The sequence below is a fragment of the Crotalus tigris genome, unplaced genomic scaffold (assembly GCF_016545835.1).
Source record: "Crotalus tigris isolate CLP2741 ecotype Arizona unplaced genomic scaffold, ASM1654583v1 scf7180000024463.87593, whole genome shotgun sequence".
In the NCBI taxonomy this organism is placed as follows: Eukaryota; Metazoa; Chordata; class Lepidosauria; order Squamata; family Viperidae; genus Crotalus; species Crotalus tigris.
The window spans coordinates 42707-69652 of NW_024100634.1; the positions used below are offsets into that span (position 1 = coordinate 42707).

General features: G+C 46.7%; 1 protein-coding gene across 2 annotated transcripts in view; it reads left to right on the plus strand.

The window, feature by feature from the left end:
* The window catches only part of LOC120303324 (antigen peptide transporter 2-like), a 42237-nt gene extending 18394 nt beyond the window's left edge, over positions 1-23843 (plus strand). For both annotated transcript variants that reach the window (XM_039332766.1, XM_039332765.1), the window contains exons 4-12: positions 1887-2017; positions 4722-4927; positions 5978-6175; positions 9864-9992; positions 11585-11773; positions 13207-13380; positions 15802-15961; positions 17530-17666; positions 22408-23843. In XM_039332766.1, the coding sequence (XP_039188700.1) occupies positions 1887-2017; positions 4722-4927; positions 5978-6175; positions 9864-9992; positions 11585-11773; positions 13207-13380; positions 15802-15961; positions 17530-17666; positions 22408-22599 (1516 nt within the window). In that variant the 3' untranslated portion in view covers positions 22600-23843. The remainder of the gene's footprint in view (positions 1-1886; positions 2018-4721; positions 4928-5977; positions 6176-9863; positions 9993-11584; positions 11774-13206; positions 13381-15801; positions 15962-17529; positions 17667-22407) is intronic.
* The last annotated feature ends 3103 nt before the right edge of the window (positions 23844-26946 follow it).

The following is a 26946-nucleotide window of genomic DNA, read 5'->3' on the forward strand; positions in this document are numbered from 1 at the left end:
CGAAATGGTGTAGGGTTTCCTGCCTGAGCAGGGGGTTGGACTAGATGACCTCCAAGGTCCCTTCCATCTTTTTTTAAAATAATAATAATAGTAGTGACATTGACAGACTTTATCTACCAAGGCAAATAGGCGGAATGCTGCAAGTACGTCAGATGGTTGAAGAAGAAAAAATGGCTTTGGAAGAATATCTGAAGAACAATGATGAAGATGCACTGAAATTAGTATATCAGGAAGGCTTACTGACTACCGGACAGACCAAACTGGCCTACAAGAAAGACCAAATGAAGACAATGGAAAGACAAAGCACTACATGGCCAGTACATTAAAAAAATAGCTGGGAAAACAGATAATAAAAAGACCTGTCAATGGCCAAGAGCAGGAAAATTGAAGAAAGAGACTGAGGGACTAATTCTGGCTGCAGGCCTTAAGAACAAATGCATATAAAGTCAAAATTGAGAAGACGGCAACAGACAGTAAGTGCCGCCTATGCAAAGAAGCTGAAGAAACAGTGGACTACCTGGTAAGCTGCTGCAAGAAAATCACCCAGACTGACTACAAGCAGCGGCATGACAAAGTAGCAACAATGGTGCATTGGAAGATCTGCAAGAAATATCATTTGCCTGTAAGCAAGAACTGGTGGGATCATAAAATAGAGAAAGTCATAGAAAATGATAAAGTTAAACTGCTCTGGGACTTCAGAATTCAAACAGACAAGCACCTGCAACATAACACCCCAGACTTAACAATTGTCGATAAGAAAAGACAAAAAAGTCTGGATAGTGGATGTGGCAGTGCCTGGAGACAGCAGAATAGAAGAGAAAGAGCTGGAGAAGATAACAAAATACAAAGACCTACAAATAGAAATAGAAAGACTGTGGCAAAAACAAGCAAGGGTAGTACCAATAGTAATAGGTGCCTTGGTGCAATCCCAAAACAACTGGAGCACCACTTGAACACCATTGCATTGGCAAATTTGCCATTAGTCAATTGCAAAAGGCAGCCTTATTAGGAACTGCTTCCATCCTGCGACGATATCTGTAATACCATCAAACATCCACATCTGCCTATCCCAGGTCCTGGGTAAGGACTCGATAGGTAGACAAAATGCCAAATCCAGTCTGAACATCTGGCTGACTGCGATGATCTATAATAATAATAATAATAATAATAATAATAATAATAATAATGACTCGATAGGTAGACAAAATGCCAAATCCAGTCTGAACATCTGGCTGACTGTGCGATGATCTATAATAATAATAGTAATTTGCATTCTTTCAGAGAATTGTTGAGGCCACTTGGAGGTTTATCTGTGTCCTCAAGGTCACGTGAGCAGTACAGAAGTGTGTGGAGTCTTCTTGGCTCAGTATGTTTTCTGCCTTGTGTCCCAAAGGTGGATTTCCTTGTTTTTCTTTAAAGACGTTTTGCTTCTCATCCAGAGCTGAAGAAGCGTCAAAAAGAAAACAATATAGTCCAGTTGGCTCCTGAAAAAAGCACCTTTGGGACATCCTTAGCTGCTTGTTTTGCAACCTGGCAGAATTCTAACCAGTTAAAACTTGTGGTCTATCCCTAGCTTTCACTTGAATGCAAATCTGAAAAAAAAAAAAAAAAAAGCTTTCTAAAGGAACATCCGTTCTTGGCTGGTACCAGGGAGATTGTTGCTGATTTAAATTCAACGTGAAAATGAAAGCAGTTTCAAAATGGAGGGAAGAGCATCAGAAGTAACTTAATCTCAAATGGTGGGATAGACCTATCCATATGAACATTTTGTTCTCTTTGCACCCGGGTCAAATCCTGTACGTGCTCATATATGGATCTGTGACTCAGTTTCCATTGATGAAGCAGGAACCAACCCACCCACCCCTCTTGCTGTTTTTCTTTTCTAGCTCCGTGTTTGCCAGCTGTCGTGGGGGACTCTTCATGTTCACGATCTCACGGATGGTTATCCGGACTCGCAACTTACTCTTCTCTTCTCTGGTGAGGCAAGACCTGGCCTTCTTCCAGGAGGTGAAAACAGGTGAGGGCCCAAACAGGCAGCTGCTGTTTCTGGAACTGTCTAAAGGAAAAGAGTCTCTTAAATGAAGCTTGACTGATGACTAGGCAGACCATTCATTTACTATTTTGGGGGGGGGGGGAAGATGGAAGTGCTTTACCAGTGCCACTTTCTGCTCTCTCTCCCTCTCCCTCTCTTCCCTCCCTCCCTCTCTCCCCTCTCTCCCTCCCCCCCTCTCTCTCACACACACTCTCTTACTTGGGATTTCCTGGTGGCCTCCCATCCATGTATCAGTCAGGTCTCATCTTAGCCTTTCAAGCAGAACTAATGCCATAGCTGGGCTTTGCTTTGGGATAAACTCTGCTCCCGGGGACAACATGGTTGCAACCGTGTTTTTCCCTTGCAGGCCATAAAGAAATTTATTTATTTATTTGTTTATTTATGAGACTTATATACCGCTTTAAGTGCAAGCACTCTCTAAGCGGTGTACACCAGTAAGCAATGTATATATATATTTATATTGCCCCCAACAATCTGGGTCCTCATTTTACCTACCTCGGAAGGATGGAAGGCTGAGTCAACCTTGAGCCGGTGAGATTTGAACCGCTGACCTGCTGAACACAGTCAGCTAAAGTGGCCTGCAGTACTGCACTCTAACTGCTGCGCCACCTCGGCTCAGCAATGATTTCCATTGGATTTTTCCCCCTATTTTTTTTAATCCAGTCTGCAGTTCTGAGCTCTCCTGCTACTAAGATGTCTGCCATCTAAGTATTCGCCAAACCTACGCTTGTTCGGCTTTTTCATGATTGGCAGAAATTGGCTGGAGAGAGAATCTTTACCTGCTCAAGAGAAGGAAGCCCTGGGTTGACTTCAGAGAAAGAAGCTCAGATGTTCCTTGGATAGGAGGCTACCCCCAAATCCATGGGGAAGTAGCCTGGACTTAGGTGGGAATGTCATGTCATTGCTCATGACAAAGAGCAATCAGAATGTTGTTGTTGTTAATTGCGAAGTCGTGTCCGACCCATCGCAACCCCATGGACAACGTTCCTCCAGGTCTTCCTGTCCTCTACCATCTTCTGGAGTCCATTTAAGTTCACACCTCCTGCTTCAGTGACTCCATCCAGCATCTCATTCTCTGTCGTCCCCTTCTTCTATTGCCTTCCATCTTTCCCAGCATTAGGCCCTTCTCCAGGGAGTCCTTCCTTCTTATTAAGTGGCCAAAGTATTTGAGTTTCAGCTTCAAGATCTGGCCTTCTAAAGAGCAGTCGGGGTTGATCTCTTCTAGGACTGACCGGTTTGAAGGCCTTGCAGTCCAAGGGACTCGCAGGAATCTTCTCCAGCACCATAGTTCAAAGGCCTGAATTCTTTGGCGCTCAGCCTTTCTTATGCTCCAACTTTCACAGCCATACATTGCAACTGGGAAAACCATGGCCTTTAATATACGCACTTTTGTTGGCAGGGTGATGTCTCTGCTTTTAAGTATGCTATCTAGATTTGCAATAAGAATAGCAATCAGAATAGAGCTGGAAGGGACCTTGGAGGTCATCTAGTCCAGGGCTTTACAACCTTTTCACCCATTGTACCACTTTTAGGATATGGCAACATCCGAGGACCACCAGTCACCTAGCAATGGGTCAAAAACTAGATGACCCCCCCAAAAAAACCCCGGAAAAAAGTGATAAAGTACACGTAGTCCTCGACTTACAACAGTTCGCTTAGTGACTGTTCAAAGTTACAATGGCATTGAAAAAAGTGCCCCCCAAGCCACAGCCGAGCAAGACACCTGCCTGCCCGCCCAGCCGCACTCTTCCTCCTGTCCGAGGTTTTCATTGTTGTGAGCATTTCTGTTGAGGATTGGCAGCGGGGGTGGGGGGGGTGTTTGGTTTTTATTCCCCCCGTCTGCTGGGTGGTTGCAGCAAGTTTTGGTCACTTCACATGACCCTGGGATGCTGTGACCCTCATAAATATGAATCAGTGGCCAAGCATCTGAATGTAAATCATAAGACCCTGGAGAGGCTGCAACATTCCAGCTGATTTGTGCTTCTTCAGGGCTCAGCTGGAGCCCAGCGCTGATCCTGGCGCTTCCACTGAGCCCTGACAGCCCCGAAGAAGCTCTGATCCTGGCGCTTCCGCTGAGCCCTGACAGCCCTGCAGCTCCAGCCATCTCTCGCTCAGGCTTGTGCGGTGCTGCCACCGGTTCAGCTCATTCCCCTCCCCCGCTACCACTTTTCTAGGATGGTCGCATACCACCTGCCAGGTGCCAATGTACCACACCACTGGTTGAAAACCCCTGTTCTAGTCCAACCCCCCGCTCAAGCAGGAGACCCTATACCAGGGGTCTTCAAACTTGGCCCTTTTATGACTTGTGGACTTCAACTCCCACAATTCCTCAGCCAGGCATGCTGGCTGAGGAATTCTGGGAATTGAAGTCCACAAGTCATTAAAGGACCAAGTTTGAAGACCCCCTGCTCTATACCATCTCAGACAGGTGGCTGTCCATTCTCTTCTTAAAAACCTCCAGTGATGAAGCACCTACAACTTCTGAAGGCAAACTGTTCCACTGTTAATTGTCCTCACTGTTAGAATATAGCAAAGAGGATACTCTTTTCTATCCTTGGATATCGTGTCAAGGACTTGGTCTTCTCTTTCCTGGGGGAATTGTTCCCTATAATCTCCCTCCCTGTGTTGCCAGTGTGGCGTTTGTCAAGTGATACCTCTTTGCCCACAGGAGCGCTGGCCTCCCGCCTTTCCAAAGACACAACTATGATGAGCCACTCGGTGCCACTCAACACCAATGTCTTCCTGCGCACCCTGATCAAGGCCGTTGGGCTCTACGTATTCATGATTGGCCTGTCCTGGCGCCTGACGCTGCTAATGCTGATCGAGACCCCACTCATGATGGCCGTTCAGAAGGTCTACGATGTCCGTCATCAGGTACGGATCATGGAGGCAGATCGCGGCTTAGAGGGAATGGTGGTCACTTCTGGGTTTCTGAGACCAATTGTGTGAGAGGGAGGAACACCAGCATGGTGAGTGAGGAACTGGGCCAGCTGAGGGAAAGGAAAAGCAAGCCAGAGAGGGGAAGAAAAAAGAAACTTCAAGGGAGCTGAGCAGCGCAGAATGCAGTGCCATCTCCAGAAAGTCAGAAAAGGAAAGATGGCAGCCGTGTGATCAAAACCCACTTCTTTGTCTGTGTGGCTTGTACAAAAGGATGGGTTGTGGGTTGTGTAGCCTGGTTTCCCCTTTTTCCTGGGCTGAAGAAAAGGGATTGTGTGTTTGCATCCTTGTCTCTTTCCTCAAGTGAAAAGAGGAAAAGGAGGATGAGGGCCCCACTTGCTGGACAACTACAAGGAGAGACAGAGAAGGAGCTGGGAAAAAAAAGAATGAAGAAGCCAGTTTGAAGGCAAAGACAAATAGAAATATAGTGAAAAAGCAGATGGGCATCCTACAACTTGTCCTCGAGTTATGATCACAGTTGAGACTAAAATCTTGGTCGCTGAGTAAAGCGGTTATTAAGCAAGATACCTACACAACTGTTTTGCCCAATGTCTGCCATGCTGGAACTCCCAATTGCAGTCTCCCAGATCATTATACAGTGGAGCAAAAGTGCTACCTACCAAGAAGATTTTAACAGATTTCAGCTACCAGCAGGCAGCTCTTTTGCTCTCAAGTGTTGCTGCCGCTTTCTGAAGGATTTCAGCTCCCTCTGTGCACGGAGAGGAAATTATCCAGGGGGCTGTGGGAAGGACGCATAATAGTGGGAGAGTACATCTACCTCTTTAGCTTGTACTCTGGCATCCGGTTGGTCACATGTGAGAAATAAATGAAATAAAATGGGATGGAGTGGAATGAAGCATTTTTGGGGTCTCCTCCTCAGAATGAGGCCACTGAACTTTGGTTTGGGTATGCCACCACCAGCAGGATGCCTGGTCCAAGGTAGTTTTCAGGAGGCTCACTTTGCCGCTTCTTTCATGGTCCATCCAGGCTTTACTGAAGGCGATCCAGGACTCGGTGGCCCGCTCAGAGGAGGTGGTGTATGAGGTAATCTCGTCCGTGCAGACTGTGCACAGCTTTGCCACTGAGGAGAAGGAGTCGCAGCGCTACGAGGCGTCCTTGGAGGACACCTGCCAGCTGAAGAAGCAAAGGGACGTGGAAAGGATTGTTTACGTATTCGTTGCCCGGGTAAGTCCTCTAGGACTCAGAGGTCTCCAACCGTGGCGACTTTAAGACTTGTGGACTGCGTGGCTGGCCGAAGAATTCTGGGAGTTGCAGTCCACAAGTTGCCAAGGTTGGCGATCCATGACCTAGGTCCTCTAAGTGAGTGTTGTAGGTGTCTAAGTAAAATAATTTCAAAATATGGCTCAGATTTTAAGAGATTGCCAAGTCTTGCAAGCTTTTCTTACTTTGTATGAAAAGTTTTGGAAATTTGTCTTTTTGTCCCCAATCTTATAAGATTTTAGGTATGCTGTATCATAATTCTTAGCACTGATTTGCCGATCAAGAATGTTTTTTTCAATTAAAATCTTAACTGCCAAAGGTCAGACAACAAGTGGACATGCAACCCAGTAAAATTCCAGTTTAAGTCTGTCACGGGTTTTTTCTTTGAATCATCAATAACCAAAACTGATTGATTATGTGTCATCAAATGGTCTTTAAATCCTAATTACCACACAGAGTTTCTTCAGAATGATCTATCACAGTGGTGGCGAACCTATGGCATGGGTGCCAGAGGCGGCACTCAGAGCCCTCTCTGTGGGCACACATGCCATTGTCCCAGCCTTGCCTCCGCCCACGACCCCCTCCTCACCAGCAGCCTACCTGGAGGGGAGTCGCCCTGAGTGTGGCCCATGCGGAGCAGCGCAGCCAAGGATATGGCAGCCAGGCAGTATAGACAAGACTCTGCCCTCACGCCCAATCACATACAGTTGATGCTGCAGGGCGTGGGCAGAAGGCGTGGCTGCTGTGGTGCTGCTGGGCTACCTGGGCAATCTGCAGTGGGCCCTGGAGGTGGTGAGTGGCCCTGCGGGCAGGCAGGGTGAGGCGGAGCGGGGGTGGGGCAGGGTGTGAAGCAGGGGCGGGGCCAGTTTTTGGGCACTCGGTCTCTAAAAGGTTCGCCATCACTGATCTATCATGTTCTTTCAAGTCTCCCAATGGTGCACTCATCATCTCTGTAAGTGAATCTGTCCACCTGGAGCCTCTTCCAGAAAGCTGGGTCTTTGCAAAATGTTTCGGAAGTAGGATAATTTGAGCCTGGTCGTTAATGTGTTGTTGTTGTTAGTTGTGAAGTCATGTCCGACCCACCGCGACCCCATGGACAACGTTCCTCCAGGCCTTCCTGTCCTCTACCATCTTCTGCAGTCCATTTGAGTTCACGCCTAACTGCTTCAGTGATTACATCTAGCCACCTCATTCTCTGTCGTCCCCTTCTTCTATTGCCCTCAATCTTTCACAGCATTAGGCTCTTCTCCAGCGAGTCCTTCCTTCTCGTTAGATGGCCAAAGTACTTGAGTTTCAACTTCAGGATCTGGCCTTCTAAAATGCAGTCAGGGTTGATCTCCTCTGAGATTGACCGGTTTGATCGCTTTGCAATCCAGGGGACTCGCAGGAGTCTTCTCCAGCACCATAGTTCCAAGGCCTCAATTCTTTTGCACTCAGCCTTTCTTATGGTCCAACTCTCAGAGCCGTACATTGCAACTGGGAAAACCATAGTCTTGACTATACAGTTCATGTGTTAGGATATTGAATTTAATAGCTGGAACAGTAAAATAGACTTCCGGCGGAAAAATGGCGTCTTACTTGTAGCATTACTTTTTTGGTCTGCTACAGATTCTCCACAGTTTTGTATTTAGAATGTTTTCTAAGTCAGAAGAAACTTGCCTAGGAAGGGGGAAGCTCTAGAAATCAACCCTTTTGCTCCCCTGGATGGCTAGGTGCTCCCTGAGAGCTTCTGGAAGTATACAATAGGCCAGAACACACAGCTGTAATTGATTAATTAGAGAGTGCTGATTCATGCATGAGGCAATCTACACTGTGATAAGTACAAAGGGGGAGTTTCTCTTTTTTCCCGCCTTTTTCATCTGTGTGTTCTGTATACTGTTTTAGTTTTACCTCAGGATATTCCTGTGTTCCCGACTATCTTTATGTTCTTCCTTTCCTGGTTGATGACAAAGATTGCTGTAGATTTGAATGTTAAATATATTTATATTTATATAAAAGGCTACAAGTTTGTGTCAGTGTCTCCAATTTCATCTGGACAGCTGCTTCGCAGTTCCTTGACACATGCCTTGAGTGAGAACTCTGTTTAATTTGTTGAATGACCCATCGGCTTGTTTTCTTGGCTATCAGGAGTCTTCTCTGACATCAAAGTGTAAAAACATCAATATACTTCCTATCCTGCTTCTTTAAAGTCCAACTTTCACTTTCATAGAAAACCACGGGGAATTCCATGATTTGCACAATTCTGACCTTTGTCATGGGATTTGACTACCTGTTAAATTCATGACTGATCTACCAGTTCTAGTCTGGAGTGTATACAGGTAGTTCATTTAGTGACTGTTCAAAGTTACAATAGCATTGAGAAAAGTGACTTACGATTGCTTTTCACACTTATGACCATTACAGTATCTCCATAGTCACGTGATCAAAATTCAGATGCTTAGCAACTGACTCATATTTATGATAGTTGCAGTGGCCTGGGGTCCCTTTTATCACTTTCTTATAAGCAAAATCAATGGGGAAGCCAGATTCGCTTAACAACCGCGTCACTAACTTAATAACTGCAGTGATCCACTTAACAACAGCGGTACAAAAGGTCATAAAATGGGGTAAAATTCACTTAACCAATGTTTCACATAGGAACAAAAAATTTGGGCTCAGTTGCGGTCGTACGTCAAGAACTACCTGTATTGGCTGTTTATTCCTCTGCTCATGTGAGTGGAGCTTTGCGCACGAGCGCAAGTGCCCTCAGCTCATGTGAGTGGAGCTCTGCGCGCATGCGTGCACTTGCCCATCGCTCGCGTGAATGGAGCTTCACATGCGTGCACTTGCCCATTCTCCCACAGCTCGGTTTCGACTAGGCCGTGGCCCAGTAGTGGGCCATGGCCCGGGGGTTGGGGACTCGTACGCTAGTATTCTGGAACGTATAGCTCCATGGACTGTATAGCTCTATGTAGCCCTAACTAGAGAGCAGGTATCAGTGTGTTGGAGTGTCTGGCAGTTATTGGGTTAAATGCTACGTATGTTGATGGGTCAGTGGGAGGAGTATCAAAGGTCATTGAGAGACTTCCTAGACACAAGCCAGATTGGATCCTTTGTTCACCAGCCGCATGGTTCCTAGCCACACGGTTAGGAGATCCTCGCCAACATGTGACGCTCAGGAAGAGAAGAGGGGAAAATCCAATGTCAATTTACCTGGGGAATAAACCAATATTGCAAACATGTACTTCTGGATGCATCTCCACGTGACTGTAAGTCATTGTCTAGAATTCCCAGAATAAAAGCTATATTTCTATTTATTCTTCTGACTTATCTATCTGTTTGCATTGTACAGAAAGCAACCTGTTCAGTTTGGAACAGAATAGCTAGGGAATGCCATTTGGTAGGGCCCAGAAGATATACCTTTTCTGCTGTATTGCCCACCCTATGAAACGTTCACCTTTTGGAAATTAGGATGGTCCTAACCCTGTTGGCCTTTTGTATGGCACTAAAGGCCTGGTTGTTGCCCAGAAATCGGAACCCTGCCAAAAAATGTCTGCAGAATGGAATTTAAAAACATGTTTCATAGCCCCACCCAAAAGAAGTAAGAAGACGCCATGGCGTGAGAGAGAAGCAGGATTCTCAGCCATGACCTACCATTTTTCTCCCACTCCAGGTCCTCCGATTGAGCATGAAGTTGATCCTGCTTTACTGTGGTTACCAGCAGATCCTCACTGGCTTCATGACCGAAGGAAACTTGGTCTCCTTCATCCTCTACCAGACACACATAGGGCAGTGTGTACAGGTTAGTGAACGCTTAGATTTGAAAATGTTTTCTTCTGTAGCATTTCAACCTGAGGGGTCCTTGGGGCTCTCTCAGTTTCCTTGTTTTCTCATAGACATTTCATTACCCAGACTAGGTAACAGCACTGATGATGTAACCTAGTTTGGGTAATGAAACGTCTGCAAGAAAACAAGCAAGTTCAGAGAGCCCCAAGGACTCCTCGTGTCAACCCTGAGCTACAAATATTCTTGTTTATTGGCACTTCGGGTCCTCATACCTCTGTTCATTTGACCCTTCATCACACCCTACAGTTGGATTCTTGCTTTGTTTCTTTCTTTTTTACTCTCTTTTTTAAGAACTAAAATACATTTCCTTCCAGCAATTCCATTCACTATGAGGTGGTCAAATTTTAGTGTTGAACTATATTTAATTTTACTTATAGATCTAGGCTTCAGTTCTGGGTCTGTTTAAGACCAATTTCATTTTGTGGGAGTTACTGATGTTTGTGTAGGCCTGTGCGACATATGTTGGACTGTATGTAATGATTGTTTTGAAATGTCAGGTCCATCATCTTCAGCTTGGTGCTGCGCTGGCGTCCTGCCATCAAAGGCATGTGGGGGGGACAAATGGGCAATAAACCTGTATGCATTTTTGTGTTGGAATTTGGGAGGGGCTTGACAGCTGAAGAAAAGCAGATCACCATGAGACAGTTCGTGCCTAGGTGTCTTCAAGGCCATTTGCCCTCAGTATGGAAAGTTACCAGCCCAAAAACCTCAGTGTTCCCAAAACATCCCGGCGACATTGCATTGGCTGGCGACATTTGGATTGGTCATGGCGTGAGGGGGACTGAAGGAAATAGCTTTGTCTTGTTGCACAGGAAACTCAGATTCTTCCTGACTTTACTGCAAGCAGCATCTCTTAGTAAAAGTACCTTTCACTTCAGCTAAATGGAGTCGAGGGTTTTTCTTCCCTAAGGGATCAGGCTGGGGCAGGTCTGACATGAAATGACATTTGGAGAACATTTGAGTGACTTGGAGCTGAGAAGCTGCTGCAGGTTCCAAGTGGCAAGAAGGGATAGAGATGGAGCTGCTGATGAACACCAAATTGTCTCTCCCTTTATAGATTTTTTAAAAAATGGTTTTGGTTTTGGATAAAGGAACACTGGATTTCTTTTTCTGCAGAAAGATAGGCATTACACGCAACTCAACAAGTAGCAAACAAGCGGAAACAAAAGAACAAAACTTCTTTAGAAACACTTTTTTTAAAAAAAATGCTGCTGCTTTGAGGAAATGACTGCGTACATTATCAGTTTGGTTGGTGCTTCTGGTTTTGTCCAAATTGTTTCTTCCTTCTAAGTTATTTTCCCACAGAAATGTTGTTTTCCAAAAATAAAACTTTGAGGGCATTTGCAAGGTGTTTTTTTTTTTTTTAAGGAATTGGAAGACGTTCCAGATTTCAAATCAAATTCCTGTGAGTTTTCTGTTTTTGAAAGAAATGTGGCCATTTGTGAACAGAAACCAGCAATTTGCACCAAGCTGCAAGTTCAAAGTTGCAGACAAACTTGGCTGAAATTGCAAATTGCACATTGCTGCCCTTTCCTTTTCCTCCCACAGGGCCTGATTTACGCTTACGGGGATGCCCTGAGCAATGTGGCCGCAGCAGAAAAAGTATTTGAATATCTTGACCGGAAACCTTCTGTCAGCACAGAAGGGACGTTGTCTCCAAAATCCCTCTCCGGATGCATCTCCTTCCAAAATGTTTCCTTCTGCTATCCCTCCCGCCCCGAGATCCAGGTCCTGAAGGTACCGTATGGGAGAGCAATAGTAATAGCACCTAGACCTATGGCTCGCGTGCCAGAGGCAGCACTCAGAGCCCTCTCTGTGGGCACGTGCACCGTTGCCCCAGTCCCACTTCCCCCGCAGCCCCCTCCTCACCAGCAGCCTCCCCTGAGCGTGGAGCAGCGCAGCCAAGGATATGGCAGCTGGGCAGCAGGGACCGCCCTCATGCCCCATCACACACAGATGATGCTGCGGGGCATGGGCAGAGGGTGTGGCCACCATGGCGCTACAGGGCCACCTGGGCGATCTGCTGTGGAGGGCTATGGAGGCAGTGGGTGGCCCTATGGGCGGGCGGGGTTGGGGCAGAGTGGGGGGGCAGAATGGCGGTGGGGCAGGACAAGGGCAGAGTGGACAGGGCAGGGGGCAGAGCGGGGCAGGGCAGGGGGGCAGAGCAGTTTTGGGGCACTCAGTCACAGACTTAATATACTGCTTCACAATGCTTTACAGCCCTCTCTAAGAGGTTTACCGACTTAGCATTTTGCCTCCAACAACCTGGGTCCTCATTTTACCAATTTTGGAAGGATGGAAGGCTGAGTCAGCCTTGAGCTGATGAGAATCGAACTGATGGCAGTCGGCAAAACTAGCCTGCAATACTGCATTCTAACTACTGCGCCACCATGCCACCAGTGCATCACTCAAATGCAGTTGCTAAAGCTTTAAGTAACTTAGTCAAGTGGGTTGACCAGCATCCTTTCACTTTCATTAAAGAACATTGGAAGGAAGAATGTTGAGATGTTAAAGGTGTTTAGAAAGACAAAATAAGTTTCTATACTGTGAGACGGGGTGCTCAACCTGTGGGCTGCGGCCCACTTCTGGGCTGTGGCCTATTTACAACTGGGCTGTATGAATGGCCACACACACACACACACACACACACACACACATGCCCCACTCACATGAGTGGCAGGCGCTGGTGCTCGCAGCCATACTTGCACGAGTGGCAGATGCTCACAGCCCCACTTGCATGAATGGCAGGTGCTCAGAGCCCCACTTGCATGAGTGACATGCGCTAGTAGCCCCACTCACGCACATGTGCCTGCCCCTCCCACAAACCATTTCCTCTTCCCCCCCCCATTGCCAACCTGGAAAGGTTGGGGAACACTGCTGTAGGAGACTCAGATTGTAGGATCTAGATATGTAGGATCAAATCTGGGTCGGTCACCGGGACCAGAGGTTTCGTCTTCCGAGTTTTTGGACTCTTACTGGAGCCCATCCTCAAGGAACATCTCTCTAGCAGAGTGTGTCCTTTGGGCTGTATGTGGTATTTATAGGGTACCCGTTATGTGTGGCTTTTTTAGATGTGGATCGCGTTGCTGATGTCTGCCTTTCATGTGCATTCATCCACACTGAATATCCCTGCTACATTTTGCATGCATTTGCATCTCCTTGTGCCCTAGAATGTCTCCTTTGAGCTTCGCCCTGGGGAAGTGACGGCGTTGGTAGGCCTGAACGGCAGCGGGAAAAGCAGCTGCGTCGCCCTCCTGGAGCACTTCTACGAACCCCAGTCTGGGGAGGTCCTGCTGGACGGAGTCCCAGTTGGGAAATATGAACACAAGTATCTCCATAGGCAGGTGAGGGAGGGGCCAGCCTGGTTGGGAGCAGCAGTGGGTGAAGGCAGCTTTTGGCTTTGACTGAAACATTTGGGTCTCTTGGCACTAGAATGGGGGTTCATTCAGCAAGGAAGATGGAGAGTGAAGAAATGTTAGGCCACACAGTTTGGATGAGACCAGCCCCATTGCCTGCAGGATGAGGCCTGGGTCTCCTTGGGTGGTTGATGGGCAACACTTGGTGATGTTTTCAGAGGGGGGGGGGTGATGCAGAGTAGGCAGGACCACATGATATTAGAAGGAGTTGGCTGGAACTGACTGGGTATTTTTTTGTGCTTGTGCTTTAAAATTCTAATTGTTATGGCCTACACCAGTGGTGGCGAACCTATGGCACGGGTGCCAGAGGCGGCACTCAGAGCCCTCTCTGTGGGCACGCGCACCGTCACCCGAGTCCTAGGCCTTCAGCTGGGTTTTATAAAACCTTTTCGCTTTAGGCCTCTGCCGCCATGTACAAAAAAAAAAGGTTCAATCAGTCAATTTCAACTTCTCGCGGGGAAAAAAAGATCTTGCAAAGTTGGAATTGATTGATTGAACTTTTTAGTCCCACCCAGTCTGCTGTTACCACCGCAGCCACGCCCACCCAATTGGCCACATCCAGCCAATGGGCCACACCCAGCCGATGGGCCACACCTACCCGGCACTCGACGATACATAAGTGGGTTTTGGGTTGCAGTTTGGGCACTCGGTCTCTAAAAGATTCGCCATCACTGGCCTACAGTGTGCTTTCAATGCATTTCCTGTCTCAAAAAAAAAAGGGTAAGAGCCTCTGGCTTTCAGAAATTGGGTTATTGACATCCAAAAATGCCCCAGTGAATGGTGAACGCAATGCCATTGAGGCAACTTTGTGAACCACCAATTTGATGCTTGAAATCTCCAAAGTTGCTCAGATCTGCTCTGGTGCAGAAGGTAGTAAAAGATGCCTAGAATCAAAGGCTTTGGATTCGTTGTGTTGCTTGATAAGTAAAAAGGTGCGGCATTCAGGAAATTCTGCACACTTGGTTCATATAAAAGATGAGAATCTCTTGTGATCTAGGACTGTGGCTGCACCGTTTCTCTGGCAACAGTGTAAATGTTATCCCCTGATGTGATTTGTTTTGGTGACCTTCCTAGTCTAGCCACGGACCTGGAGTTCATCCAGGTGCCAACAAAGCATGATCCTACTTAGCTTTCAAAATCAGGCGAGGTTGGCTGGGTATTGCCACTTTGTCTCCAAAGAAGAGCAGATAACAGCTCAAGGTCTACAGTTGGGAGATGTAGTGAATCGTATATCTGCACGTAAGATTCACTACAAGGAGGACTAGAGGTGACAGGATAGCAGTGTTCCAATACCTCAGGGGCTGCCACAAAGAAAAGGTGGTCAAGCTTTTCTCCAAAGCATCTGAAGGCAGGACAAGAAACAATGGATGGAAACTAATCCATTGGAAACTAATCTGTTCTGCATTAACAGAGGGATAGAATCAAGATCACGTGAAGTATTAATACCACTCTTCAATGCCTTGGTAAGGCCACACTTGAAATACGGCATCCAGTTTTGGTCATCATGATGTAAAAAAGATGTTGAGAGTCTAGAAAGAGTACAGAGAAGAGCAACAAAGATGATTAGGGGACTGGAGGCTAAAACATATAAGGAACGGTTGCTAGAATTGGGCATGTCTAGTTTAACGAAGAGAAGGACAAGGGGGGACATGATAGCAGTATTCCAATATCTCAGGGGCTGCCATAAAGAAGAGGGAATTAATCTATTTTCCAAATCACCTGAAGGCAGGACAAGAAGCAACGGGTGGAAACTAATCAAGGAGAGAAGCAACCTAGAACTAAGGAGAAACTTCCTGACAGTCAGAACAATTAATCAGTGGAACAGCCTGCCTACAGAAGCAGTAAATGCTCCAACACTGGAAGTTTTTAAGAAGAGACTGGACAGCCACTTGTCCGAAATGGTGTAGGGTTTCATGCCTGAGCAGGGGGTTGGACTAGATGACCTCCAAGGTCCCTTCCAACTTTACTACTACTACTATTATTATTATTATTATTATCAAGGAGAGAACCAACCTAGAATTGAGGAGAAATTTCCTGACAGTGAGAACAATTAATCAGTGGAACAACTTGCCTCCAGAAGTTGTGCATGTTCCAACACTGGAAGTTTTTAGAAAGAGATTGGGAAACTGTTTGTCTGAAATGGTAATAGGGCCTTCTGCCTGAGCAAGGGGTTGGACAAGAAGACCTCCACGGTCCCTTCCAACTCTGTTATTCTGAATTCTGCACATTCTGAGCATCAACCTTGAGCATTAACCAGCTCCACCCTGGAAAGGTGCTTGATGAGGAAGATCAATGGAGTTTCTCCCTCAGCACAGCCTTGTCCTGATAGGCCTCCCTGTCCAATTGCAGGTGGCCCTAGTGGGCCAGGAGCCCGTCCTTTTCTCCGGGTCCATTTGGGACAATATCACCTACGGCCTGCAAGGCTGCAGTGAGCAAGACGTGAGCAAAGCAGCGAAAGAAGCTGATGCCCTGGGATTCATCCGTGAGCTGGAAGGAGGCTTCACTGCAGGTGGGCAAAATCCATTTCCCTCCCTTCGATTCATCCTTTAAAGGTCCATTTTCCCCCTGGAAAACCCACCAGTCCTGATTCTTGGCTCCCCCGAAGTGAAATCCTGCTTGCATTGTTACAATGTAGAAAGGTGGCTCTTGAGTTACGCTTATTCCTTCGTTCAGTCCATCGTTTCAGATTATGATGGCACTAAACAAATGGTGGTTACAACTAGTCCTTGAAGTTCCGGTTGTTACACCATACCCAAAATCACCATATCCACAGTCCCGCAAACAACAGCCTGTATATTACAAAGAAAAGTCCGCAGAGTAGGAGCATGCTCACAGGGCAAAGTCCAGGGTCCTAAGTTCAGTCCACCGGTTAAGCGCACCCATGAGGCAAACTGTAGTCCACAAGGCAAGGGCAAGACACAAAACGAAAGGCGGTCCTCAGGGCAAAGGCAAGGCACAAGGCAGAAGGCAGTTCTCCAGGCAAGTCACGAGTCAAAGTCGGAGGAGTGTAAGCCAAAGCAAACAATTGTTCCTGTCAAAGGTTAACTCCCCACCACTTCTTTTTAAGTCAATCCACTCCAGGTGTTCCTTGTGAGTGACCTTCTCTTGAGTTAACCTCGCAGCCCTTCCCTGAGTTTTCCTAAGGTCCACTCTCCGTGCCCTTGGATCGAGCGGGGGAGGCAGCTGTTCTTCATCAGAGGGGATCTGCTGCCTATTGGCACCAGTGTCTGTCAGCAGCCGATCTTCCGTGTATCTGAACGCAGGCAGCTCTTCGTCCGGTCGACATCCTTCCCCAATGCCTGAGGGGCCTGGGACAGCATTGTCCTCAGCCCCTGGCCTTTCCAAACTCCACAATCAAATCATCACCATTTGCCGCCTTCCCACATGCAAAGGCAATGGGGAAGCCAGTAGGAAAGGTTACAAGTCAGAGATAAGTCTCCTCCACCTGGCATAAGCCATCCTAGGAACCAGAAAATGTAGCATGTACTGCTGTGGCCACCCACACACACACACCCTCCCTCCCCCATCTAGCAGGGGCCAGTCCTATCCCTCACTCACACTGCTGAAGCTACACACAAATACACCCCACCCAGCAGCAACTACTTAATTGCCTGCCTGCCTGCGAGACACCCAAACTGCAAATTCCTGCTGTGTTCCCCACGAACTTTGGCTGTGAGAAGCCATCAGGAACTGGTGAGGAAGTCCTCACCTAATGATCAGTGAGATTCAGTTAAAGACAGCCCTTGGATTGCCATCAATAAGCAATGCAGTCCTGTGACATCCTCTGATAAAGGGGAAATGTGCTGTATTGCCGTAGCTGATCATAATTTTCACTTTGTTTCATTGTAATTGGCCTACATTTTGCTTGTGATCTAATACTACAGTTTCCTTTTCAAGTCCTTATTCTCCTTGTTCTCCTGCTTTGTAAAGTAGGGGTGTTCATTGATTTGTCAATCCCAAAGCTGATGGCTTTGCTATCTCTTTGGGGCAACAAGATTTAAGGGATGGATTTGTCTTGCTCCCCTCCATCTTTCTTGCTTATCTCCCCTCCATCTTATCTTGCTTATCTTCCTGCAGAGGTGGGGGAGAAAGGGGGCCAGCTGTCCGTGGGGCAGAAGCAACGGCTGGCCATCGCCCGGGCCCTGATCCGTGACCCCAAAGTGTTGGTGCTGGATGAAGCCACGAGCGCCCTGGACCCCGAGAGCGAAGCTGCAGTATGTGCTGGGGACTTGTGAGGGGATTTGGGGGTGGACCCTGGCTGAGCTGGTTCAGGGGCTCTGGACTTAATCTGGATTTCTGTGAGGTAACGGAGCAGGAAAAACTGGGTTTATTCAACTGGAAACGGCATAATTTCTTCCAAGTTGATGTTGGGGATAAATAGACTTTAAAACAGTGGTTCTCAACCTTTTTAATGCCACGACACCCAACCGGTTGTAAGTCGAGGACTACTCAACTGGTGCAGCACTGTTTGCAGAATGGGACTTTTAGCGGGCTCAGCAGGGCAGAGACAGTCTGGACAATTCCTACTGGCTTTCGAAAGCCAATAGAATTAGACTCTATTCAAGAGAGTCTATTCTATTGGCTTTCAAAAGCCAATAGAATAAAAGGGAGTAGTACAGCTAAGGAAAAGGGGAAAAAAAATGTCGGACTGCGTTGTTTGGCGACCCCCGTGAAATGGTCGTTCGACCCCAAATGGGGTCCCGACCCACAGGTTGAGAACCACTGCTTTAAAATCTGGTGCCATCCCCTGATATGATAAATTTAGAGTTCTTATGTTGATTTATCTTTTATCTGCTTGTCTTCTGGGGGTTATTATGATCTGCCTCTCGGTTCCTTAGAGCAGGAGTCCCCAACTCCTGGTCCGTGGAATGGTATCGGGCTGCAGCATGCCAGCAAGTGGTCCGCACAAACAAGTGAAGCCCCATCCGCGGGATGTAGGCAGCACGCAAAAACATACCTCTCCAGTCCACGGAAAAATCTCTCCATGGAACTGGTCCCTGGTGCCCAAAACGTTGGGGGACACTGTCTTAGAGGACTACTGGCTTATGAACAGTGAAAATTACGTTTAATAATAGTAGCCCCTCCGTGGCCAGATAATATGGATCTAAGACAGTGGTTCTCAACCTTTCTAATGCCGCGACCCCATAATACAGTTCCCCATGTGTGGTGACCCCCAACCACTTATACATAACCGGGTGCCAGGGGCATGGCCAAAGAAAAGGGGGGAAAATGGCAGACAGCCTTGTTTGGCGACCCCCGTGAAATGGTCATTCGACCCCAAATGGGATCCCGACCCACAGGTTGAGAACCACTGATCTAAGAGAACATCGTGCCTATTTCCACAAAAAGTGTGTATTTTTCTTTTATTTTTTATATGTTATTTTCATATGCTATTTTATAAAATATATTTTATATTATTATATATTATACATATAAATAAATAAATAAATGTATTTATTTATAATAATGCATATTATACAATAATATAAAATATATTTTATAAAATAGTATATAAAAACAAGATTGATTTATTGATTGATTGATTGATAATAAATAAATTTATTTATATATTTGTATTTTATTATTATAAATCCCTCAAGACCCGAAGCGGCAAAAGAGGAAGTAAAGAAGAAGGCAGTTACAAATATATTTACAGGTTGTCCTCAACGGTCGTAAGTTAAGGACTACCTGTGTTGCTTTCACCAGCCTGACTTGCCATTCTGGTCATCAACTGACTGAGCAACTGACAAGCCTACCATACATAAAATTAAAACAGCAAATGTATTTATTTATTTATTTGTTTTTATATTCCTTCCTTCTTTCCTTCCTTCCTTCCTTCCTTCCTCCCTCCCTCCTTTCCTCCCTCCCTCCCTTCCTTCCTCCTTTCTTTTTTTTCCTTCCTTCCTTCCTTCCTTCCTCCCTCCCTCCCTCCTTCTCTCCCTTCCTTCCTTCCTTCCTTCCTTCCTTCCTTCCTTCCTTCCTTCCTTCCTTCCTTCCTTCCTTCCTTCCTTCCTTCCTTCCTTCCTTCCTTCTCCTGTAACTTTGTAAGTAACTCATGGCAGCGAACAGAGATAATACACTTTCCTCTTCTTATTTTCCCCACAACAACAACCCTGTGAGGTGGGCTGGGCGGAGAGAAAGTGACTGGCCCAAAGTCAAGTCACCGGCTTTTATGGACTAAGTATCACAGTCTTCTCCATTTTAGCCTGTTGCCTTGACTGCTGGATCAAACTAATTGTAGCCTAAAATGTAGCCTACAAAACAGTGTTATAGGAAGAAATCAAAGATTTGGATACAGCAGGGCTAGGCAACCTTGGCTCTTTTATGACTCGAGGACTTCAACTCCCAGAATTCCTGAAATAGCCATTTGGATATAGCAGGGCTAGGCAACCTTGGCTCTTTTATGACTCGAGGACTTCAACTCCCAGAATTCCTGAGCCAGCCATTTGGATAGTATTCCTGTGTCAATGATGCCCACATGATTGTGGTGCTGGGAAGGGAGATGAAAATGGCGGGCAGCTCAACTTCTCCTTTGTGCTGGTTACAGATTATAGATTGCAGATGATGGACATGAACTGCCTTCCCTTCTCATCTCTGCCTCCTTCCTTTTCGAGAAATTTTGTGAGGTTTCAGGACCAGCCATTAATCCCTTTTTTTTCAGGGCTGTCATAACTTCAATTGCTAAACCAGTGGTTCTCAACCTTTTTAATGCCGCGACCCCCAATCGGTCGTTAGTCGAGGACTACTCAACCGGTCGTAAGTCGAGGACTACTCAACTGGTGCAGCACCGTTTGCAGAATGGGACTTTCGGCGGGCTCAGCAGGGCAGAGACAGCCTGGACAATTCCTATTGGCTTTTGAAAGCCAATAGAATTAGACTCTATTCAAGAGAGTCTGTTCTATTGGCTTTCAAAAGCCCATAGAATAAAAGGGAGTAGCACAGCTAAGGAAAAGGGGGAAAAAATGTCGGACTGCGTTGTTTGGCGACCCCCGTGAAATGGTCGTTCGACCCCAAATGGGGTCCCGACCCACAGGTTGAGAACCACTGTGCTAAACGAATGGTTGTAATCGAAGACAACCAGTGCCGGTTGACCTCAACTTACGACCACAACTGAGCCCCAAATTTCTGTCATTAAGTGAGACAGTTGTTAAAGTGAGTTTTGCCCAATTGTACGGCCTTTCTTGCCACAGTCATTAAGTAAATCACTGCGGCTGATACGCTACTGACCCAGTTGTTAAGTGAATCTGGGCTTTCCCCATCGATTTTGCCTGTCAGAAGGTCGCAAAAAGTGATCACATGACCCTGGGACACAGCATAAGTAGGAGACAGTTGCCAAGCATCTGAATTTTGATCACGTGATCCTGGGGATGCTGCAAAGGTCGTAACTCTGAAAAATGGGCATAAGTCGCTTTTTTTCTAGTGCCGTTGTAACTTTAAACGGTCACTAAATGAACTGTGGTAAGTTGAGGGCTGCCTGTACTTGGTCTGTTTTAGGACCATGAATGTAGGGGCGGCTTTTATTGTTTGCCAGACTGCAAAAACACTTGAGGCCAAATCTGTCTGTGGAACTGTGGGTTCTACGGCAGAGCTGGAGAAGCACCTTTTCGTGGAAATCAGAAGGAACTTCTCTCTGGTGCTTCTAAGGCAGCAGTTCTCAACCTTTTTATATGGCGACTCCCAGTCATACAGACGCGCCCCCATGCGCGGTGCGCATGCGCGGTGCCGCCCCCTGAGGGGGAAAAATGGCAGATCGCGTTGTTTGGCGACCCCCGTAAAATGGTCGTTCGACCCCAAATGGGGTCGCGACCCATAGGTTGAGAACCGCTGTTTTAAGGAATCCACCCAGGATCTCTTCTGTATCATTGCTTATGAACTGTGGATCATTGTTGATGAGCTGTGGTGGCGCAGTGGTTAGAAAGCAGTATTGCAGGCTAATTCTGCCGACTGCCAGCAGTTCGATTCTCACCGGTTCAAGATTGACTCAGCCTTCCATCCTTCCACGGTCGGTAAAATGACAACCCAGATTGTTGGGGGCAATAGGCTGACTCTGTAAACTGCTTAGAGAGGGCTGTAAAGCACTGTGAAGCGGTATATAAGTCTAAGTGCTATTGCTGTTGCTATTCTCTTTGTTAGACCAGACATATCTGGTTCCCTCAATCGTTCATCATAAAGTTTAGCCTCCAGTCCCCTGATCATCTTTCTCTGCACTCTTTCTAAGAGCTTCAATGTCTTCTTTGTATCATGTTGACCAGAACTGGATGCAGTATTCCAAATGTGGTCTCACCAATGCAGTATAAAGCACTGCTATCACCTCAGTGATCTTGATACTATCCCTCTGGGACTGCATTAGCTTTTTTGGAAGGTGCATCACACTGCCCACATATACCTAAGTGGTTGTCTCCGAGGTCACCTAAATCCCTCACAATTGCTACCATTGAGCCAGGTACCACCTATTTCAGGGGTAGGCAACCTCAGCTCTTTTATGACTCATGGACTTCAACTCCCAGCATAGCTGACTCAGGAATTTTGGGAGTTGAAGTCCATGAGTCATAAAAGAGCCGAGGTTGTCTACCCCTGACCTGTTCTATACTTGTACACTGAGGACTTTCTGACTCCAGCTCCTTCCTCAAACACTCACACACAGACACGCACACACAAAATGCACCCAAAGAGTTTGAACAAAACTGTTTTAGCTAAGAAACATGGGAAATAATTCTTAACACTTGAGCCGTGGTGGTGCAGTGGTTAGAATGCAGTATTGCAAGCAAATTCTGCCGACTGCCAGCAGTTCGATCCTCACCAGCTCAAGATTGACTCAGCCTTCCATCCTTTTACGGTCAGTAAAATGAGGACCCAGATTGCTGGGGGCAAATATGCTGACTCTATAAACTGCTTAGAGAGGGCCGTAAAGCACTGTGAAGCGGTATATACGTCTAAATGCTATTGCTTCTCCAGATCCAGCATTCTGTGCAGACTCGTGGAGCCCTGACGGTGCTGGTGATTGCTCACCGGATGCAAACGGTGGAGAACGCAGACAAGATTGTGGTACTGGAAGAAGGAGAGGTTGTGGAGGAGGGGACTCACACGGAGCTGATGGGCTGGAGAGGCCCCTACTACAGACTTGTGGAAAGGACCCAGGCAGAGTGACCTCTGGAGTTGCAATGGAGATGTGCAGCCACAGGATCCACTGATTTTGTAGATGGCAAATGCATGATGGGTGGCGGAGATAGACAACAGCACTCTCCTATGGGAAGAGAATGACCCAGAAGGACAAAGTAGACTGTTCGTCAGCTCTTGGCTAGTCAAGGGTGGCTGAATTGCAGCCATTTGCTAGGACAGTGATGGCAAACCTTTTAGAGACCAAGTACCCAAAACCTGCCCCCCACCCCTGGCCCCGCTCTGTCTGCTGGACCATCCACCACCTCCACGGCCTGCCACAGATCACCCAGGCAGCCCAGTAGCGCCATGGTGGCCACACCCTAGGCCTGTGCCCTGCAGCATCATCTGCGTGCGATGGGGCACAAGGGCGGAGTCTTATCCCCACTGCCCGGCTACCATGTCCTTGGCTACGCTGCTTTGCGTGGGCTGTGCCCAAGGGCGACTCTCCTCCGGTGGGGCTGCTGGTGAGGAGAGGGCCATGGGAGGAGGCAGGGATGGGACGACGGTGTGTGTGCCCACAGAGAGAGCTTCAAGTGCCGCCTCTGGCACGCATGCCATAGGTTCGCCACCACTGTGCTAGGAGATGTTGCTTTTCTTATCTGGGCACAATTCTTGTATTGTGTTAAGTAGCAACCTGGACCCTGGAAACTCCACTGTGGAAAATGCAGAATCCTGTTTTCAAGCAACTGTCTTGTTTAGTAAACACACCAATGTGCCAATTTTTCCTTTGTTTAAATTTGGCACGGGATAACTTTTTATAGAACTTACTCTTTTATTACACCTTTTTAATATTGGTTGCAGCATCTTGGCTTCCTCTTTTGTTTTGTTAAATAAAGTATCACTGTGTAGGAAGCCCCGACTCCCCAGATTAAAATATTCTTTATTCTTAATATTAAAAGAGGCAGGATATTATATTTTCCCAGAGGAGAAATGGAGAAAAATCTTAAGAAAGATAGAAAACAGCCCCAGTCTTTCTTAATAGGCCTCAAGTAGAAGCCTCAAGTCTTTAGAGATGGATATTTTGTACCTATTAAGAAAGACTGGGCTAATCTAATCGTAAACAAAACACCTTCAGCCCCCACAGCTGATGGGGTTAAAAAATTACATTCCTCCACCCAAATTCTAAGGGCAGGATATGATTTGTTGAAGGAAAAATCTTCATCAGAGTCCAGTCCAAGCTGTGAATAAACAAAATGGAGACTCCTTTAGAAAGAAGGTTGCAGTTTATTGAAAAGGAGAGCCAGACAGAAAGATGGCTCTGAGAAAATTGACCACATGTAGTAGGGAGTGGTGGGTTTTTATACCTTCTTGAGCTTTTGTTTGGAGTTGTTCCTATGGCATGAACTTTGACCTGAGTCTGAGTGTGCCCTTCTGGTATTCTAATAGTGATGGATTAATCCTATTATGTCCCAAAGGTCATATCCTGCTCCCCTGGGGCTGTGGCTGATGACTATGTCCTATGTTAGATTTTTTTGATGTGAGGGATTGTTGATTCTAGGGATCTTTGTCTTTCTAATCTCATCAGTTCCAATCTTCCTGGCTCCAATCTTTCTGACAAGATTATCACATCTGCATTTCTGCAGACCTGGTTTCTGTTTGGGGCAGAGAGACTTGGGGGAGGAATTATGCCTTTAAGATCCTATGAGGAAATATATTCTGCCTTTTTAATATTTCCCAAAATATTTCTTTTTCTGGATTCTTTCCATAGGTCTTTAGGACATAATAGGATTAACCCACCACCATTGACACAAGGCTCACTGCATTGCACAACTCCTTGGAGCATCTCAATCAGAGCCTTAATAAAGATCCATCCACTCACTCAGCCATTTTGTCAGCTGTCCCAGAACTGCATGCTGTTACTTGTTCTGCTCATTAATAAACCTTCTTTCCTAAGTAGCCCCCATTTTATTTCCAGGCTTGGGGTGATCCCTTTTAGTGCTAGCAAATCTGTATTTGGATAGAAGTCATACAGATAGGTCTTGTTTAATTTAGTTACAGAATCCCACAAAATGGTTGCTTCATTCAAATTTGTATAACTGAAAGTGATATTTCTATGGGAAACAGCATAATGGCTTTTAGTCCAATGGAAGTAGGCAATGAAAAAATGTATGTTTTTAAATTTTATTAATAAAATGTAACAAAAGATTGAAAGAATATATTTGTCTATCTCCTGTTCTTTGCTGTACTTCTTCAAAATCAGCCTCTTCTTGTTTTGAGCTTCCCTGGAATGGAACCTTCCATTTCTGCATTTTGCACATATAACAATTTGTATCTATAGCCCCAATGGCAACTGTTCAGAATTAACAGAATAACAGAGTTTGAAGAAACCTTGGAGATCTTCTAGTCCAGTGGTTCTCAACCTTTTTTAATGCCGTGATCCCCAACCGGTCGTACGTCGAGGACTAAACCAGTCATAAGTCGAGGACTACCCAACCGGTTGTAAGTTGAGGACTTTCCCTGCCCAGGAGCGCCGCGCATGCATGGTGCCACCCCTTGTGCCGGCCGAGGCGTAGCTGGCAAGCAGCAGAGACGGAGCAGGCCGACCACCAGCTGGGCCACCAGCTGGCCCAGCCCAAGGGAGGTAAGGCACCCGCCGGAAAAGGGGAAAAAATGGCGGACAGCCCTGCTTGGCGACCCCTGTGAAATGGTCGATCGACCCCAAATGGGGTCCTGACCCATAGGTTGAGAATCACTGTTCTAGTCCAACCTCCTGCTCAAGCAGAAGACCGTACAGTATTTCAGACAAATAGTTGTCCAGTCTCTTTTTTAAAAGCCTCCAGTAACAGAGCACCCACAACTTCTGGAAGTAAGTCGTTCCGCTGGTTTATTCTGTCAGGAAGTCTCTCCTTAGTTCTAGGTTGCTTCTCTCCTTGATTAGTTTCCATCCATTGCTTCTTGTCCTGCCTTCAGGTGTTTTGGAAAATAGTTTGATTCCCCCCCTCTTCTTTGTGGCAGCCCTCAAATATTGGAACACTGCTATCATGTCACCCCAATTCTTGGAGCCATTCTTCATATGTTTTAGCCTCCAGCCCTCTAATTATCTTTATTGCCCTTCTCTGTACTCTTTCTAGAGCAATGGTTCTCAACCTTTTTAATGCCGTGACCCCAACCAGTCGTAAGTCGAGGACTACCCAACCGGTTGTACGTCGAGGACTACCCAACTGGTCGTACGTTGAGGACTTTCCCTGCCCGGGAGTGCCACGCATGCGTGGTGCCGCCCCCTGCGCCAGCCGAAGCGTAGCTGGCAAGCGGCAGAGATGGTGCAGGCCGACCACCGGCTGGGCCACCAGTTGGCCCAGCCCAAGGGAGGTAAAGCACCCGCCGGGCCCCAGGCGCGCCAGCAACCCTCCCTGCACCCACCGGCTTCCCACCTCCCACGCCTGGCCCTCTTTTACTTACATTTTTAGTAGTTGCTCAGCAGGGAGGAGTGGAAACTTCCAGACAGCTCACCTTCGCTGCAGACAACTTGCAGCACCGTTTGCAGACTGGGGCTTTTGGCGGGCTCAGCAGGGCAGAGACAGCCTGGACAATTCCTATTGGCTTTTGAAAGCCAATAGAATTAGACTCTATTCAAGAGAGTCTATTCTATTGGCTTTCAAAAGCCAATAGAATAAAAGGGAGTAGCACAGATAAGGAAAAGGGGGAAAAAATGGCGGACTGCATTGTTTGGCGACCCCCGTGAAATGGTCGTTCGACCCCAAATGGGGTCCCGACCCACAGGTTGAGAACCACTGTTCTAGAGTCTCGTCTTTTTTATATTGTGGTAACCAAAACTGGATGCAATATTCTAAATATGGTCTTACCAAGGCCTTATACAGGTAATCCTCGACTTACGACAGTAATGGAGGCTGCCCATTTTGGTCGCAAGGCAGGAGGATGTTAATTATAATAATAATAGTAGTAAAGTTGGAAGGGACCTTGGAGGTCATCTAGTCCAACCCCCTGCTCAGGCAGGAAACCCTACACCATTTCGGACAAATGGCTGTCCAGTCTCTTCTTAAAAACTTCCAGTGTTGGAGCATTTACTGCTTCTGGAGGCAAGCTGTTCCACTGATTAATTGTTCTCACTGTCAGGAAGTTTCTCCTTAGTTCTAGGTTGCTTCTCTCCTTGATTAGTTTCCACCCGTTGCTTCTTGTCCTGCCTTCAGGTGCTTTGGAAAATAGCTTAATTCCCTCTTCTTTATGGCAGCCCCTGAGATATTGGAATACTGCTATCATGTCCCCCCTTGTCCTTCTCTTCGTTAAACTAGACATACCCAATTCTAGCAACCGTTCCTTATATGTTTTAGCCTCCAGTCCCCTAATCATCTTTGTTGCTCTTCTCTGTACTCTTTC